We start from the raw sequence: 16,487 nt of genomic DNA on the forward strand, positions 1-16,487 counted from the left end.
TGCCTTCATTGCCCGAGGTGCACTTTATATTAATTTTCTTTTTTTTTTTTTTCATAGAAAATCCAACTCTCTGGAGGAGTCGGTAGGTTCCAGCTCTGCTCTGCATTTACAGACTCGACTAATTACCCGTATAATAGGGCAACGTGCTGCAAAAGCCTGTGGTAAGGGCATTTCCTGTGAGGCAAGGTTAGGCAGATAAAATGCCTGGAGCCAGAGGGTTTTGGATTCAGCCCTTCTGGGAGACGTTTTTAATTTATTAGTGCTATTTTTTTAAAATAAATTAAAATGTTTTTAAATGAATGGAGATTTTCTCTTTCCAAGTGATTTATCTCCTTTGTCTGATGAGCAGAGGAGCTGGCAGGGATGTGGATGGGGAGGGAGAAGTCAGAAAGATAGGAAGCAGCAGGGGTCATCTCAGGCAGAGGGGATGGGCGAGGGCTGCGGGGCCTCTCTGAACTGCTTCCCCATCACGTCCGTGTCAGAGATGTGCCGGAGATGCCTGAACAATCAGAGGAGCAGCACTTTTTGGGCAGATCATTGTTATTTTGGCTGTAGCCTGGAGGACTTCAGCACTGGGAGCTGGTCCTGGGGAGCAGTCGTTCATTTCCCATCCCTGCCTCTGCCCTGGGAGCCACCTTAGCCTTGCTCTGGTGTGGGGAGACATGTTTTTGCTCTCTGCCAACATCAAGGTTCTGTCTGGTTGCATGTGCCAGGGTAGGGAGGCACCCTGGCCCCCTGTTTTCAGTTCAGCCAATGTTCCATGTATGTAGGGGACTTGGCCATGTCTATGGACAGGACCACTGGGAGAGCCATAGCTCTTAGTTTTGCATCTCTCCCTTTGCTTCAGCAGCTCAAAATCGAGCCCTGAGCACATGTTGGGGGATATGTGGTAGCTTTTGTACCATGGATACATGGGGGACCCTGTATGTACCCACACCAGGGTGCTGCTCGGCACTGCCAGCCCATCCACACCTGAGAGCCCCTTGAGAGTGCAGACCTGCCGGAGCCGCTGCTGTCACCTTCCTAACCCCTATCAGAAGCCCCAAGGACTTGCCTTGGTGGGTTTCCTCACCATGTGTGTGGCAGCCGGCACTCAGGGCCACAATACCTCCTTTCCCTGCTTGGGCAAAACAGTCCTGATGTGAGAAAAAACACTTTCTCCTTTTCTTCAAAGCGGAGCTCCCAGCCTAAGGATGTTTTCAGTGAGTTCTTACTGTTTTGGTGGAAAACATGGGAAGATCCCTGCAGGAACTTCTCCACCCCTTCAGCTGCACTCTCCGCTTGCTGTCTGGGGTCTGCCCTGCTTTGCCATGGGGACACTGGCAAGGCTGACGGTTCCCTAACAGCAGTCAAGCTGGGAAATGCTAAATGATGGTTTATGTGCTAATGTTTAGAGCTAGAACTTGGGGGCCAGCTCTGAAATTCAGCTTCCATGGTTAGATGCCCTTCCCATGGCTATCTGTGAAGTGCTATACATGCACCCACACCCAACAATTCTCTGTACATATATTTGACTGCATAGTTTCAGGTCACCTACCCCTTCCATCCCTTCACCCTGCAGAGAGCAGTGACCTGGGGCTTGACCGTGTGGAGAGACTTCATGCGTTTACCTTTCCCTTCAAGTCTGATCCAGGAAACATTTATATTCCAAGGAGGCAGAGGGCTAAGTTCAGCCTACTTAATGAGATCAAAGTCAAGCACTACAAGGCATTAGGCAATTATTCATCAGCCTTTAGATTGCATTCAGACTGACTGTGAAGCTCAAGGACCTTCGGATACTGGTCAGCTTTCCAGGCAAAGGAGGTAAAGAGGAAACCTGGACACAAGACCTGTGGAAATTCATGTCACAGGGATCCCCCTATGAGAAATACTGTCCTCATACAGTAGTGGGGAACCTGGCTCCTATATTAGCACCATGCAAGCCTTTGGATGGCATTTTTTCCTTGTTGCTCCTCTGAAAACACAGCTCTGTCTTCAGTAGTGCTGTGCCCCCAGCCCCAAGTACAAGGTCTGAATGTTTCCAAGAATCAATCTCTTGTCATTGCAGCAATGCTCCTGGCTGCAGTTGACTTCTCTTTACATCAACTTTTCCATAAACATCCCTACTACCAGGCTTATGCTACAGAACAGGTATAACCTAATCCCCCTCCCCTTCTCCCTGCATTGTTAAAGATTGAGAAATTAAGTACAACATAATCAGGAAATGTAAAAGTTAATATCCTTCCATCCAAATGGCAGGAGGCTGGTTATGCTGCCCGATGTCTTACAGCACACATTAAATGGCCTAAAGAGCAATATACTACAGGGCAGTTTTTACAAGGCAAAGCAGGAACAGCAAAGGGATGTGAAGAGCAGTGTGGCTGGAGTCTCAGCTTTTGGCATGCCTTGCTCCTGCTTCTTGCAAGAGATGGTGCTTCCCCTGAACTTTTCTCCTTTGTTTCACTGCCTCACTCCTCACCCAAAGCACTCTCCAGATTCCTCCACCCCACTGCACCAGGCCATTTGCTGTGGCCCAAACGCTCCCCTTGGCCACAGGTCTTCCCCTCTGGGGATGCCTATGGGTTATGGTTGCCCTTTCCTTGGTATTTAAAGTCTCTGTGCCCAGGTGGCTCTGCTCTGCATGTCCTACAGGCACTCCCTGAGCTTACAACTTATTTAAAGGATCCGGTCCATTACCCAAAGGCGCTACAGGAAGGATGTGTCACATAAGGACATTTACATTCTTATTTACTCCGTGTCTTTGGGAGAGGGCTAAAAAATGCCAAGTATCACCCACTTCGACCATCTAATACCCGGTTTCATGGCTCAGCCATGCTTGGGGTTTCTTCCCACAGCCCTGCAGGGTTGCTCTGTGTCATCTCTCAGGCTTATGAGAACTGGTGAAGGAATCTCACTAGGTTTCAAGACTATTTCAAAACCCTATTGGGAATCTGGCCAGAGTGGCTCTGACTTGCTTCCAGCTTGCCTGCCCAGGTTTCCTTCCCAGGAAGAGGAGGCTGTGAGGGCTGGTGAACAGCCAGATCTTGCCCTGACAGAGAAAATTCTCTTGGAACTGCTTTCTCCAGCTACATGCTGGTGTTTGACTGGTTGAGACCTGGCGGGTGTTGTACATCTACCTGCCCCCTCATCAGCATGGAAAACACAGAGCTACTCTTGCTCTGTACCTGGCAGAGCTGACTTCTGCACAGTAGCTGCAGGTCAATGCAGGGGAAACATGAAGTCATTCATCTGGCTTTGCTTTACTTCTTTCTAGATTTTCTGCCCTCCTAAAATATCAGGGCCAAGCCCTCACCAAGAACAGAGATGCTCCACTGTGATCTGTTTTGGCAGAAATGATAGGACATGGGGTAGGTGTCTGGTGTGCTTGTGCATAGGCAGCTTGCACAGCTGAGACCTGCATGGAGCAGTGGGTGCTGTTCTCTTAAAGTTTTGGCTGCATTGGATAAAAATAGAAGTTTCCCTGTCTAGCTGAATATGAGAAGGAACATTTCCCTTAGGGGAACAGAGGTTTCTGCACCTAACACTTCCTAGGCTTTTCTGAAAACCCGAAACAATTTTTTTCCACTCAACTTCTACAGTTCTTCAGCTATTGTGCCTGGCTTATAACCAGCATCTGGCCACAAATCCTTATTTTAGGAACCCTGGAGAAGTTTCTGTCTTCACGAACTCTTACCATCCTGCTGCCTTCCAGGAGGTAACGCCCACGGGGTAACTGAGAGCACAGTTTGGTCTTCACAAGCCAAGAAAGTGTGTTAAGTGCTGTCAACAGAATGTAATCATAATTTGAGTTAAAGGGTATGTGCGGAGACTGTAATAGTCTCCACATGCACAGGAGCTGAGAAGTGGTAGGTAGATGCAGGTCTAGCAGTTTGGCTGGGCTGTTGCAGCCAAATGCTTGGCTGTTTTTTGCACAAAGCTTGGCCAGCTTTGGTCAGCAGGGCAGATGAGTGCTGGAGATTAACACGAGGGGGATGGCTCCACTTGAGGAACAATGCATTCCTCAGAGATCAGTGACTTGAAATACTTGCTGGCCTGGAGGTGAGAATTAGATGCTCAGGACAAGAGGAGCAAAAACCAGCTCACTCTCTCTTGAGGACACTCCTTCAGTGTGATCAGATGTGGAGAATAGTCTGGAGATCTCACCCACAGCACTGTCCTTGCAGCTGCAGGCAGCTCATGGAGGATGGGGGATACTCACATACACAAGTCCGGGCCATCAGAGACTGGACATAGGCAGTAGTCAGGCAGAGCCCTGCTCCAAGGGGACAATCCCTGGAGGTCAAGTACTCCCAGGGCTGCCTGGTCAGCAGGGACAGGACTTCCACTGCTACAGTCCTGCAGAGAGCCCCATCCCCGCGGTGCTATGCAGTCCTGTCCCTGCCAGGTTTGAGAGCAAGAGAGGGAGATGCTGAGCTCCCCTGAATGCTGCGTGGCATTTCAGAAGGGTAACAAAAGACAAAGAAAGTGCTAGAGCAGGAGCAGAGGGGAAGAGAGGGAAAATGAGCTTTCAGCACAAGTGACTGTGGAAACTGAATTATCTCCCAGGGCAATAGAAGCCCTTTAGTCTTTCCCACAGTAAATAAGGGGTCAGCTTCTTCTCCGCAGCTCCATCCTGCTTGGGAAGGGCAGCAGGGTGACTTTAACCACCTTGGCTACAGAATAAGGTTGCCCCGATGTAGGCTGTGATGTTGCTGCATAGTCTGCCTGGGTTATAGACCAAACAGGGTTTTCTTCCCTCAGCAAGTCCTCCACTCTTTCCTGCAATTTGCCTGCCTTTGTGCTGCCTGGATGCCACAACTCTGCCCTCACATATTTGCCTGCACCCACCAGAAATGACTGGGGAGAAAGCCAAGCTGGCACAATGATGGGGAAGACCCATGGGTCACCAGAGAAGACCATCCAGCAGCCTCCCTTCCTGCATCATCCCTGGCATGGTTCAACTTCTCCCCAGCTGAGCCCTTCTGGGTGGCCCCAGGATGTGCCAGTCTGAAAGTAAGAGACAATGTGTGTCATCGTCCTGCCTGTGAGGAGTGTGTCTAGGGACCAAGGGCTTGCCTGCTGCTTCCACTCTCGCCCAATCACTGCTGCTGGCACCATGCTGGGCACAGAAGGGCCTTGTCTCCTTGAGTGGCACTTGAATGGTGGGAAGTGTCACCTCTTTTTGCCATGACCCAGACCCCCTATTTCTCCCTGGCAAGGAGTGAGGGCCTGACTCTGACCCCAAGGTCTTCATGGAGGGACTTGTTTCTGCACAACTGAAGGCAACAGGCACCTCTTCCACTCTTTCAGACATTTTATTCATTTGCTTGCTTGTTTATGTTTCCTCCTAGGCCAATGCACGGCATGAGACCCAAGCAATTTCACACTGTCGTCAAAGGTGCGGTGTGTGCAAGGCAGAGATGCCAAATTTAAGTCTCTCTGAGTTTTGGGTGACCCATCTGCTGCTAATGAATGTGTGTCCTGGAGGAGAGTTAATTCCTGCTTCCCATCTTCCCCTGAGGTCTCCTGTCAGATTGCCTACCCAGCCATGCCAAGGACATGGTACAAGACTAAGTCACCTGGCTATGGGTGATGCCAGGTGATATGAGACCACCTCGAAGAGAGATATTCCACAGACCCTGGAGGATTTTACCAGCCTTGAACTCAAGCCAGGTCTTCATTTTGGTGGAGTCAGGTGGCTAGGAGGCTTTGGGACCACATGTATGTGGTGAGGAGGTGGGGACACTCTCTGAGCAGAGCATGCATGCAAACTCTCTGGATTGCACCAGAACTAGACTTGTGTCCAGGGCCTCAGAGCTCCCTCCCAGCCACTCTACCCACATGCGCAGACCCCTCTGCAGCAGCAGCAGAGCCAGACCAGCTTGCACAGACTCAGAAAGAAAGTCCAGTCTGCCACCACCCCAGGAAGCATCATGCCCTGGGCATCTACTTGCTGGGCTTGTGCCTGGAGCCAGCCCTGCTGCTGCCCTCAGAGCATGGTGATGAGTGAATGTGCAGTGGGGCTGACCCAGAGACACCAGCCCTTTCCTGCAGGCTGTGCTGGAGGGGATGAACACACACATGAGCTCTTTAGGACACAGAAGAAAACAGGTGACTTACAGGGTTTCCAAGCTGTGCAGTCCATCAAAGCCATTGGCTCCCAGGCTTTGGATCCGGTTGTTGTGCAGGTGCCTGTGGACAAAACAGAGATGGTCAGTGGAGGTACAAGCTGACCTTTTCCTGTCAGTCTGATTGATGGCCCAAAGGGCATCCTGCAAGCTGAGCACAGCCTGGGCTGGGATGATGAGGGGTGTTATAAGGTCCTCTCTTGCCACATGAGACATATGCTAGGTGCAATAGTGCTTGCAGAGCAGCTACAGAGCTCCCATTTCTCCCAGGAAATCCAGGCTGACGTAGGAGTTACCCTGAGACCTCCACTTTCACAGTTGCTGCGTGACTTTGGATGAACACGCTTAAGCAAGAAACTTCAAGAAACAACCTAGATCTCACCTTACATTGGGCCTAACCTGACACAGTGCCATGAGGCTTCAACAGTCATTCTTGGGTACTAGGTGCTAAGGGCACAGTCATATTTGGACTCCTCAGAGCCTTAGGAGCAGCAAGAAGGCTTTGAGTTCAAAATCATCCTGTTAGTCACAGTTTATTATCTTTGCTTGCAAAAAAAAAGAAAGTGCTGCCAGTTCCTGGATTAGCTCCAGTTTGATTGCAATGAAAGTTGTCTTCAGTTTAATGCTTCAGAGTGTCTGGCTGAAGTGTAGGGGCCATGCGACAGGCTGATGCACATTCTCTACACTGAGGCAGCATTTTTTTCCCCGTGACCCTTCATCCTGGTGCTACATGCCATGAACATCTAGTGCTTAAGGGCTCTGGATCTCCCAGCCTTAATGCTGGTGCTGGAGAGCCATGTGTTGGGGGCCACCTGGCTTGCAAAGCCACCTGGGGTATTTTTGCCTTGGAAGCTCCATAGGTGATAAGTTCCTCTGGAGTCCATCTGCTGGGTTCTCTGTTTCCACGGGCCCTTTACTCCCATGTCTCAGTTTTTTAGCAAACCCAAGACATTAATTCCTGGATTCTTCTTCTCCGATAGCCAGAGACTCTGTGTGTGTGTGCACACCTGAGTGTTTTTGCCATCTGGCTTCCTTTAGAGCTGGTGGGAGCCACATGGCTCATCATGCTTCTCCCTCTGAAATCTCACTCAAGGGCACCTTGAAGTATATATAGAGACACCTTGGAGCAGCCTGAGGAAAGTCTGCTGGAAAACAGGAGAAGACAACCTACTGCTGCCAGCCTGCACTTCTACCAGCCCATGGTTAAGCACGTTAGTGATGTCCATGCTTGCACTGGGATGGTCTGTGTGGAGAAATGCCCACCAAGGAGGTAAAGTCCTCTGTGGCAGGATACCCTCTTTGCTCTCTGTCAGGGTAGGTTTTCTCATCAGTTCATTTTACAGTCCAGGTTCTCCTTTAACACAGAGTACCATGTGGTTAATCTGCTGCCACACCACTTGCCTTTGGGGTCCTTTTCTCCCATGCCCATGCTCAGGGACACAGCAGCCTTTGTCCAACACTGCTGCCTCCTTCCAAGAGCCTGGGGGAGACTCCACATTGGCAAGTGGATCAATGACTTTTGCATTATTTTCTGCTTGATCTAAATCTGTCTTGGCTTGAAAAATCTCCCACTCCACCTGGATTCAAGTGTGAGCTGTTTGGCTGAGCACAGGCAGCTCCCACTGCCAAATATTCTAGGGTAAAACAGGAGGGAGCTGGGAGTGGAGGAACAGCCAGGCTCTAGGGCAGTTTGGTAGGGGCTTGCAAAACAGAAATCAGCCCAAGATGGATGTTTGACATTGGGATGACAACATACAAACATTCCAGAGGGAGGGGAAAGATGTGTGATAAAATATGTTTGCTCCTTTGAGCAAATGGGAAAAAAGAAAAGGACGCTGGCTGCAAGAAAACTTGGTTTGATTGTGACTCTTAGGGGAGAAAAGAAGCTGAGATCAAGACCAGAATCTCACAGGAGAAATTTCTCTTCGTCACAAGAAAAGAAGTTCAAGTCCAGGTGGTTTCCTCTATCAAATGTTATGGGATAGCTTCAGATCATATTGCTCTTACTTCACTTGGCACTTCCAGTGCAAGATGGTGTCAACAACTTCGGGTCCCTTTGAGCACTGGATACTGCATTTGGCAAATTGAGGGTTTGGATCTGGAGTTGCTCTGCAATTGCAGCAAAAGGTACCACAGGGATCCCTTGCCCCATAGCTCTGTCTCCTGCAAGGGGACAGTATGGAGAGAAAGGAACCACTGAGTGCTGGGGAAGATGTGAGCTCCTTGGAGATTTGTTGGGGTGGTACAACAGGACTCCTTGTTTAAGCTCAGACATGTTGAGCAGCTGACTACTATCACTCAAGCACAGAGACGGAACGGAAAAGCAATCACCTGCTCTGTTTATATTTGGCTCTAAAGTGCTTTGTTTGGAGGCAGAGTAATGAAAATCATCAGAAGGATGATCTTGGCGACAAAATTATGAGCAACCAAAAAAAAGAGGTATAAAAAAATTTGCTGTCCAAGCTGAACTCTAGAGTTGTTACCCAACCACGCAGCAATAATAGAAACAAGAGAGCTGGAAAGGTAAACACTTGAAAAGGCGTTCCTTTCTTCTATCTTGCCTTTTTTTTCTCCCCAGGTAAACAAATTTTAACAAGTGGAATTGCAACACTGGAGGCAGTGTTTGTCAATTTGAGCTCAGCCCACATGATGTTATATTCTGCCCTGTAAATTACAGCTGGTTTGATAGCGGCTCAAGATACTTGGTTCTAGGCTATAAACAATCCTCTTGTGATGCAAACCCATGAGAATTCTTTAAGCCCTTGCTATTGGAGCTAGTATCCACCACTGTCCTCAGTAAGATCAACGAGATTTGAGATCTGTGTATCCCCCTTTGCAGGTCAGTACCATGGAATGAGGCTGGTTTTGGGCAATCATCCATGAGAGTAGCTTTGCCCAGGAAGGAGCAGGACAGTTATTGCTTTTTTGTGGGTTGGCTTGTAGACTGTTTTTCAGTTATGCACCTCCATTAGAAAACAGTGGTCTCTTTGCAAAAGCAATTTTCACAACTGACCTCTGGCAGGATGGCAGACAATTTGCCCCATGTGCTCCTGCAGCAGTGCAAGTGCTACCACATGTCATGAGACAGGCTAGCTACTTGCTGAAAGGCAGCATAAATTCCAGTGGCTGCAGAGTACCAAATGGCCACAATCCCCGAGACAGGCTAGGGAGAGACACTTCATCTTGGCTGGTGTCTCAGGTGATGAGACTTTAGAAGCACACCAGAAAAAAACCACAATCCTACAAGATTCGTTTGTGCCTCACAAAAAAAAAAAAAAAGGCACAACAATTTCTAGAAGGAAGATTTTCTGTCCTTGCCAACAATTTCTTATCACAAATTGGGCATAAATGAGATTTTTCCAAATCATCCCTACAGCACTCCTAGTAGAATTTGTTTAATTTTCATTTCACTCCCTTTTCTGTATATTTTTCCAGTAGATTAAAAGATCCTGGAGAACAGTCTTGTACTGGAATGACAGACAGTCCAACACAGGCATTAGCACTGCAAGGTCCAAGTCTGGAAATGGTGCCTCCAAGGGGACAGGGCACCTCCATCATTTGTCTTACACACAAGGGAAAGCAGGTTGAGCTAATGTGCTAAACGCTGGTTCAATAAAGGTGCTTGTCCAGATGAACAAGTGAGTAGACTCTAAGGAAAGGGAAATTATATTACATCTGCATCATGCACTGGTGAAACTGGCTCTGGAAGACTAAATGTATTTCTTGTGCCCACATTGTTAACTGGATGTTGATAATTTGGAACGGGTGCAGAGAAGAGCAATAAAAATGTTCCAAGGGCTGGAAAAAACTAGGATGGAGACTTAGAGAACTCAATCCATTTAGCTTATTAAAAATAAGATCAAGGGGATGAGTGCAGTGTAATGTATAGGATTCTTCCTGGTTAGAAAATGGGTACTAAAATGGTTCTGTGATTTAATGGAGAAAAGAATAATAAGAACAAATGTCTGAAGTCAAAGCCAAAGAAAATTCAAATGGGAAATATGAGCTTTTTTTTTTTTTTGTTAACACTAAGGATGATTAACCACTGGAACAAACTACAAAGAGAAGTGGTGGATTCTCCATCGCTTTCATTTCTAATGACTTCACTTTTTCTTCTCAAAAAGGACAAATGCAAACATTTTCCATCAGTTATTTGCATTAGATGATTTGAACTAAGTTCAAATCTGACATGATATGAATTCTTCCACTGGACCAGCCATTGCCATGATGAATTTCTAGCTCTATTGTGGCAAAATTGTCCTTTTCCTCAATTTGGCCATGGATAAGTAGAGAAACCTAAATCATAAATGGTACAAATTCCCATGGATTATTTCTGGCAGTGAAGGACCAGCATGAGACTTGTCTGGTGAAGAATAAAGCTTGATCAGGAGTGACGTTGTCCGGGGTGCGTTGGAGTGCTATTTGCTTCTTCCTCAAGTGCCGAAGAGGGAAACTCACTTTTGCCAATGCAGCATGCTCAGTCCTCAGAGGCAAAAGGCACAAGGCACTTCTGCAAATTAAAAGGCCGATGAATGGGACCCAGATGTTCCAGGCAATATTGTTATTAGTAATAATGAATTGCACATGCCTGGCACTCCCCACCAACACCGAGGTTACCAAGAACTTCTCAGAGAGGGACTTGTTAACTCCCTTGTGCAGGTGAAGGTAGAGGTGCACAGGTTCATCCTGACACTGATCTAACAGACTGGCGTTTGGCGTGCTGGGGAGCTCCAAGTCCCACAGATGTCAGCTGAAACTACTGGCGCTCGGCTCCCCTGGAAAGCAGGGATGAGGTGTTTGACGTTTGCTCCCAGGCAGGGAGGTCACTGAAAATCAGTGGGCCCTTTTGAAAGTTTTGGCCAGAGTAACATCAGAACAAGGACCAAAATGGGGAAGGGAACCGAGGAGCCTTGGAAACTAGTTTTCTCCCCTAGTCACTAAGCCATGCTGTTAGAGAGAGAGCTGCATCATGTCCTTACATGATAAAAATTATAAAAAAGAGAAATTCTACTAAATATCCTTCATTTACAGTCTTCAGATCTCAACACATTCAGCTGGAAGGTCTTGCTGGGTGACCTAGGAGGGAAGCACTTGCAGGTAAGTGGCTTGTCCTCGACTGAAACATCAGCTGAAATTCAGGTTGCATGAATGCTGCAGAGGTGGGGGGAAGCTAGTAGTACATGAGCATATGCAGTAACAGGCTTTTAAATATCTACAGGAAGGAGGTCTTTGTGTTTAGTAGCTGTCAAAAAAGTGAATTAAGTGATAGAGATGACTAGAAAAGAGAAAATGGGCTACAGAACAGCATTATGCCATTGTATAAACTGGCATTAATTTTTGTCTTTGCTACAGCAGGCGGTTCAGGTCTCTCCATCTCAAAGGTGTGGAGGAACAAACAAGTGTGATATGTAGACTAAATTCTGATTGCAAAACAGCTAACTGGACGGGGACTGGAAAACCCACAATGAGGGAAGGGTATGACAGACAGTAACGAATACAGAGATGGCACAGAGGAGGTAGAGATAGAGTGCAAGAATTAGAGGGCATTAAGCAAAACTAACTGGTAGCAGCATGAAAACAACTTTCCCAGAATCCTTTTTTTCGAAGGACTTGTGTGCAGGTAGACAAGGGGCAGGGCCAGATAAGAAGAATGGACCATTTTTTTTTGCATGATGGGGTCAAGTTAACTCTCTGGCTCCAACATCACTGCATGTGAAGCAGCATATGCTGAGTCCTTTTGACAGTGGGATGTTCAGCATTGCAGGAATGCCTGAACACAGGAGTCTGTGGGGTTTCCAGCAGCTAAGGCTCCCTGTGGACCCAAACAGAGGACGATCTGGGTTTTGACTTAATTTGCTCTAGCTTAAGGGATTCCCTGCCATGTGATGAAAGTACAACTACCCAAAGACTTTCTCTAGCCAGGTCCATCATTACAGGGCTGCAGAACAAACCTCTCTACTGCTTGGCCTGTTTAGCAGAGGTCACTCCAACTCTGTGTCCCAACCACATCCTAGCATCTCTGCTGAGAGCGCTTACAGCTCCTTTGGTGACACCAGGAAAGAGGGGAACTGTAGCCCATTGCAGAGATGTGGCAGCAAGGGCACATTTGCAGCACTATGGGAATTCCTGGCTATGGTCCCAAATTAGTCCATGTGAGATTTTACTGCAGGACTAGTGGACCCCTCTGGGGACAGTGGCTGAAAGAGGTGCTACAACTCCTGGTTTGAGAGTTGGCTTTCTGCTGATTTCAGCCAACAGAGATGAGGGACACTAATAAGAACTGCTGTCATGCACTTTATCAGACTGTCAGCACAGCAGCATGGGGGTTTCAGATGCTCGCTTCTAAATGAAAAATTTTTATGCCCAAGAAAGGAGATGCTTTTTGTAAAAAAACCTTTGCTTCATCTAAATCATTAACTGAAAAATATTCAGGACTATTTCTGCTTGTAGATGCTAAGACACATTCCTGAATAGATCAGACTTGGAGGTAACATCTTCAGTATCTTATTCCCATGAGCCACCCTGATCAAATAAGCCATGTCCCTTCTGCCATCAGCAGCACAGTGCCAACATGAAGTCCTTGTTATCAAAGCTGGGGAAAGGATGGTGCCAATTACCAAGACTCATAGATTTCATGATGAGTGATTTACATGAGGCTCTGCTTACTGACCACCCTGCAGCCCTAGTTAGAAACCTGCTGCAGCAGCAATAGATAGGAATAAGATCAGGGAATTCCTCAACAGAGGTGTATTTTATTAGCAAAGACTGAACCCCTTAACTTATTCCAGACTGAGGCTTGTATATTCTGATGTTGGTACTTTGTGTCAATGCAGGATGGTCACCCACATCTCTCCCAAAGGCCCAAGGTGTGTGGAGGAGGAAAAGCACATCTCTGCACCTGGGAAGGTCATGCCCTCAGCTGTGGTCAGCTGTGTCCATGAGTATTAATCAGGCTGTATACGAGAGATTCCTCTGTGCTCCTCCACATTTGCCCTTGGCTCTCCTCCCCCAGGTTCTCATTTTAATTCCTCTTAGGCTAGAAGTTTCCTGATGTTTATGGTAGCAGCCAGCTCTTCTCCCTCTATGTGCAAATTCAGACACTTGCAGAGGAATGCACATATGTGTCATCTGCATCCTGGTAGGGAAAGTCTCCTCCAAAACTTTACTGCCTAGCTCAGCTGGCTTTTGGGATTGTTTGCTTCTCAGCTTGGTGGGTGAGTCTGAAGCAGGGAAACATCCTTGGTAGGGGTGCAGGAAGGACGCTGGGTGACTTTCCACTGGCTGTGTGCTGACAAGGGTATGCATGGAAGCATGGGAGAGATTTATGGGGCCAGTTCTGCCAAACACTTGTGATCCCACAAAAATTTAGCATCGTGTCCCACAGTGCCTGGCAGGATCACACATGTGTTCCCTTCCAGTTGTCTGTGGTGGGACGTTATTCTCTCCCTTGTGACCTAATGGTCAATGACTTTTATTTCTTGAGCTTGCCTGTTTAATTAAGAAGTTGCTTCTCACCCAAAGTATGGGATAAGCCAGAATGAAAGCAGCGTGCTTTTGAGACTGAAATAAAACCCCAAATGTCAGCTCACCCGCCGTGCTAGCTATTAAAGCTGAATGAAGTGGTTGCATTATGATGGTCATGGGATGCCTTGCAGAATGAGCACTATTGTGGTTGAAAACTACTTATTTGACATTTCTCAAGTTGCTTTTAGCATTTCTCCTAAATAAGCCTTTATGCTTTGTCTAAACAGCTGAAGTTGGTGCTTAATAAAACTCTGGACTCTGCTATGTCCAAACACTTTCTGTGCTAGATGGCTTCAGTAAACACTTTAAATTTTGAAAGCAAAATAATTGCTAAACTTTCACTAAGGCACCACATGTTGAGGTTACTTAATACCCTGTATCAATACATATTACCAAACTGAAAGGTAGCATTTCATGCAGATACAGGAGCTCTAAAGTAGTTGGCAATCACACCTGAACTTGCTAATCAACAACAAAAATGTAATGACTAGCTAATTTGCACACGTAAACTTCAATTTAAAAGCTACATAATATACAAGCCTCTGTTGACAGAAAGGATGCACCTTCTGATGTAACTGCCAAAGACTTTTGCTTTCTGATTACAGGCTGCAGAGTGTTTTAGTGTGTCTCACTGCCCATGGACTAAATGTTTCCCTCCTGACCCAGGTATCTTCTGAGAGCAGCACTGTTCTCTACATTGTCAGTAAAATGTTTATGATGTGAACTGGACAACAACATGCACCCTGGGGTTGTGATTGCTGCAAAGAATATTTGATCTGCATATATAACACAGTCATGCAAATAAGCACACACAGGCTTGGACAAGGTGTTGAGGTTAGACCTTTTGTTCAAAATCATATTTGGTCAAAAAGTCTTCTTGGCATGTTTTCCAAGAAAAAAAATATTGCTTTTTTTCCTGAATGAAAGTTGTTGCAATTTTTTTTTTTTATGTTGATAGAAATTCCTGTAGTTTTAACACAGGGATGGAGGGGGAAATAGAAATGAGAAGCCTTTTATTGCTTTAATCTTCAGGAAAAAAAATCTGCTTTTTGTTTCCAGATACTGATTTATTTTTTTTTTTAAATGCAGGGCATTTTTTGAATGATATCAGGGAGCTTTCTGGCTCTTCAGTGAAAAGTGGGGAAAATATGCAAAAAAATCAAAGGAGGCAATTTTAGCATTTTATATCAAACGGTGGGGATTCCTTGACTCTTGTGAACAAAACCTCTGCCTGCCACCCCTGCAGCAAAAAGCTGCTCCTGGGGAGTGGCCACCAGGTCTTCCCATGGGAGGCAGACCTCATTTGCTAGACACGGTCAGCACCTTGTCCCAGCCGGAGGATGCCATGGCTGTGAGGCAATAACAAGCGGAGAAGGCTTACAGCACCACGAGGCTGCTGAGGTTCTGGAAGGCATAATCGGGGATGTGCCAAATCTGGTTGAGAGCCAGGGTCATGGCTTGCAGTGCTGGCAGGTGGTTCAGAGCTTGGACAGGGATCTCCGTCAGAGCATTATCATCCAGCCACAGGTGACGCAAGGAGAGCAGCCCCTCAAAGCTCTTCTCGGGCACCACAGAGATAAGGTTTGCATCCAGGCGTCTGAGTGGGAAAGAAACAGGGTGGGGATAAGTGAGAGACAGATCTAGCATTGCTTTATGTGCTGCAGTGTTATGCAAAGGGAGTTTTGATGCCGAGGCGGGATGGATTGATGGCCAGGGAGATTGGATTAGGCTGTAAATAGTGATTAGCATAAGGAGGTCTTGGTGCAAGGCTCCTCCTGCCTGTGCTTGGAGATGTTTGACTGTGGCCAAGGATGATCCCTTCTTGATGGCCATTTAGTGCTGCCAACTGATGTCAGCTTCTTAAACAAAGTGATTGGGCAAAGTCCTTTCACATGGACCCACCAGATGGCCAGCTGTGGCTTGCAGGCACCCCCCTTAAAAATGAGCTTCAAAGCTACATCCCCTGGGGCTGGGCTTGCCGTGGATCTGCCTGAGCCGATCTGCAGAGGCACAGCCCTATTTGGGTTACCCCACAGCCCGCTTAGACCCACTGCTGCAGGATGTGCAGAGCAGCCAAACTGTGTGGCCAAAGCCCCATTCCAGAAGAAAAGGATTTGTCTGGAAATGCGAAATATGTGGCAGCCCTGCTTGGGGTCCTGCGTTTGATCCGAACAGCCAGAGCTACCTGCAAAAGCACTAGCAAACTAGTCAGACCATATGTCATGGCGCAGGAATTAATCCTGTGCTCTCTGTATCACACATGTTCAGGCCTTTCTTCCTCCTTGATTTGCCAAATGCTTTTTTTTTTGATCATCATGGGAACCTTAAGGTGGTTGAATTTGAGGTTTAATTTGGTGAGAAACTTTAATTTTTAAGACTTGTTTTTGTTCCAAAAATAGAATGAGAAGCCAAAAAATATTAAGCTTATTATGAAAAAAAAAAAATTAAAAACCTAGGATTGGGAATCATCTCTCTTAAAGATCTCTTATTTCAACAGTGGTGAGTAGGATACAATATGTTATCTGTAGATTTAAAAATCAAAATATAAGAGGAAAACACTTCAAATTTGGATGAAACACCAGGAACCAATTATACCAAGGAGAAAGCAAATTCTGATTTCCATCCATGGCCAACAGAGCTTATTTTGTTTTTCCAAGCTATCTAAATGAAAGATCTCTGAATTTGAATTGCAAAGAGAGAGCACTTTGTCTCTTATCAAAGCATGAGACAAGGAAGTTAACAGAACTGTCACAGCCCAGCCCTCAAATCAACAATCCTCCATAAAGGAATGTGGTATAGATATTAGTATTTTTGACTGCATAAGGTAATATTTTTGATGAAAGTTGGATACCAGAG

At 46.6% G+C, this 16,487-nt stretch overlaps 1 protein-coding gene across 4 annotated transcripts in view; it reads right to left on the minus strand.

Moving 5' to 3' along the window:
* LGR6 (leucine rich repeat containing G protein-coupled receptor 6) overlaps positions 1-16,487 on the minus strand; it is a 149,850-nt gene that overhangs the window by 33,749 nt on the left and 99,614 nt on the right. For 3 of the 4 annotated variants that reach the window (XM_075054633.1, XM_075054632.1, XM_075054635.1), the window contains exons 5-6: positions 15,013-15,228; positions 6,100-6,171 (exon numbers count right to left, since the gene is read on the minus strand). In XM_075054633.1, coding sequence (XP_074910734.1) covers positions 6,100-6,171; positions 15,013-15,228 — 288 coding nt within the window. The remainder of the gene's footprint in view (positions 1-6,099; positions 6,172-15,012; positions 15,229-16,487) is intronic. The other variant, XM_075054634.1, reaches the window with a different exon arrangement.

The sequence above is a fragment of the Buteo buteo genome, chromosome 23 (genome assembly GCF_964188355.1).
Source record: "Buteo buteo chromosome 23, bButBut1.hap1.1, whole genome shotgun sequence".
NCBI classification, from domain to species: Eukaryota; Metazoa; Chordata; class Aves; order Accipitriformes; family Accipitridae; genus Buteo; species Buteo buteo.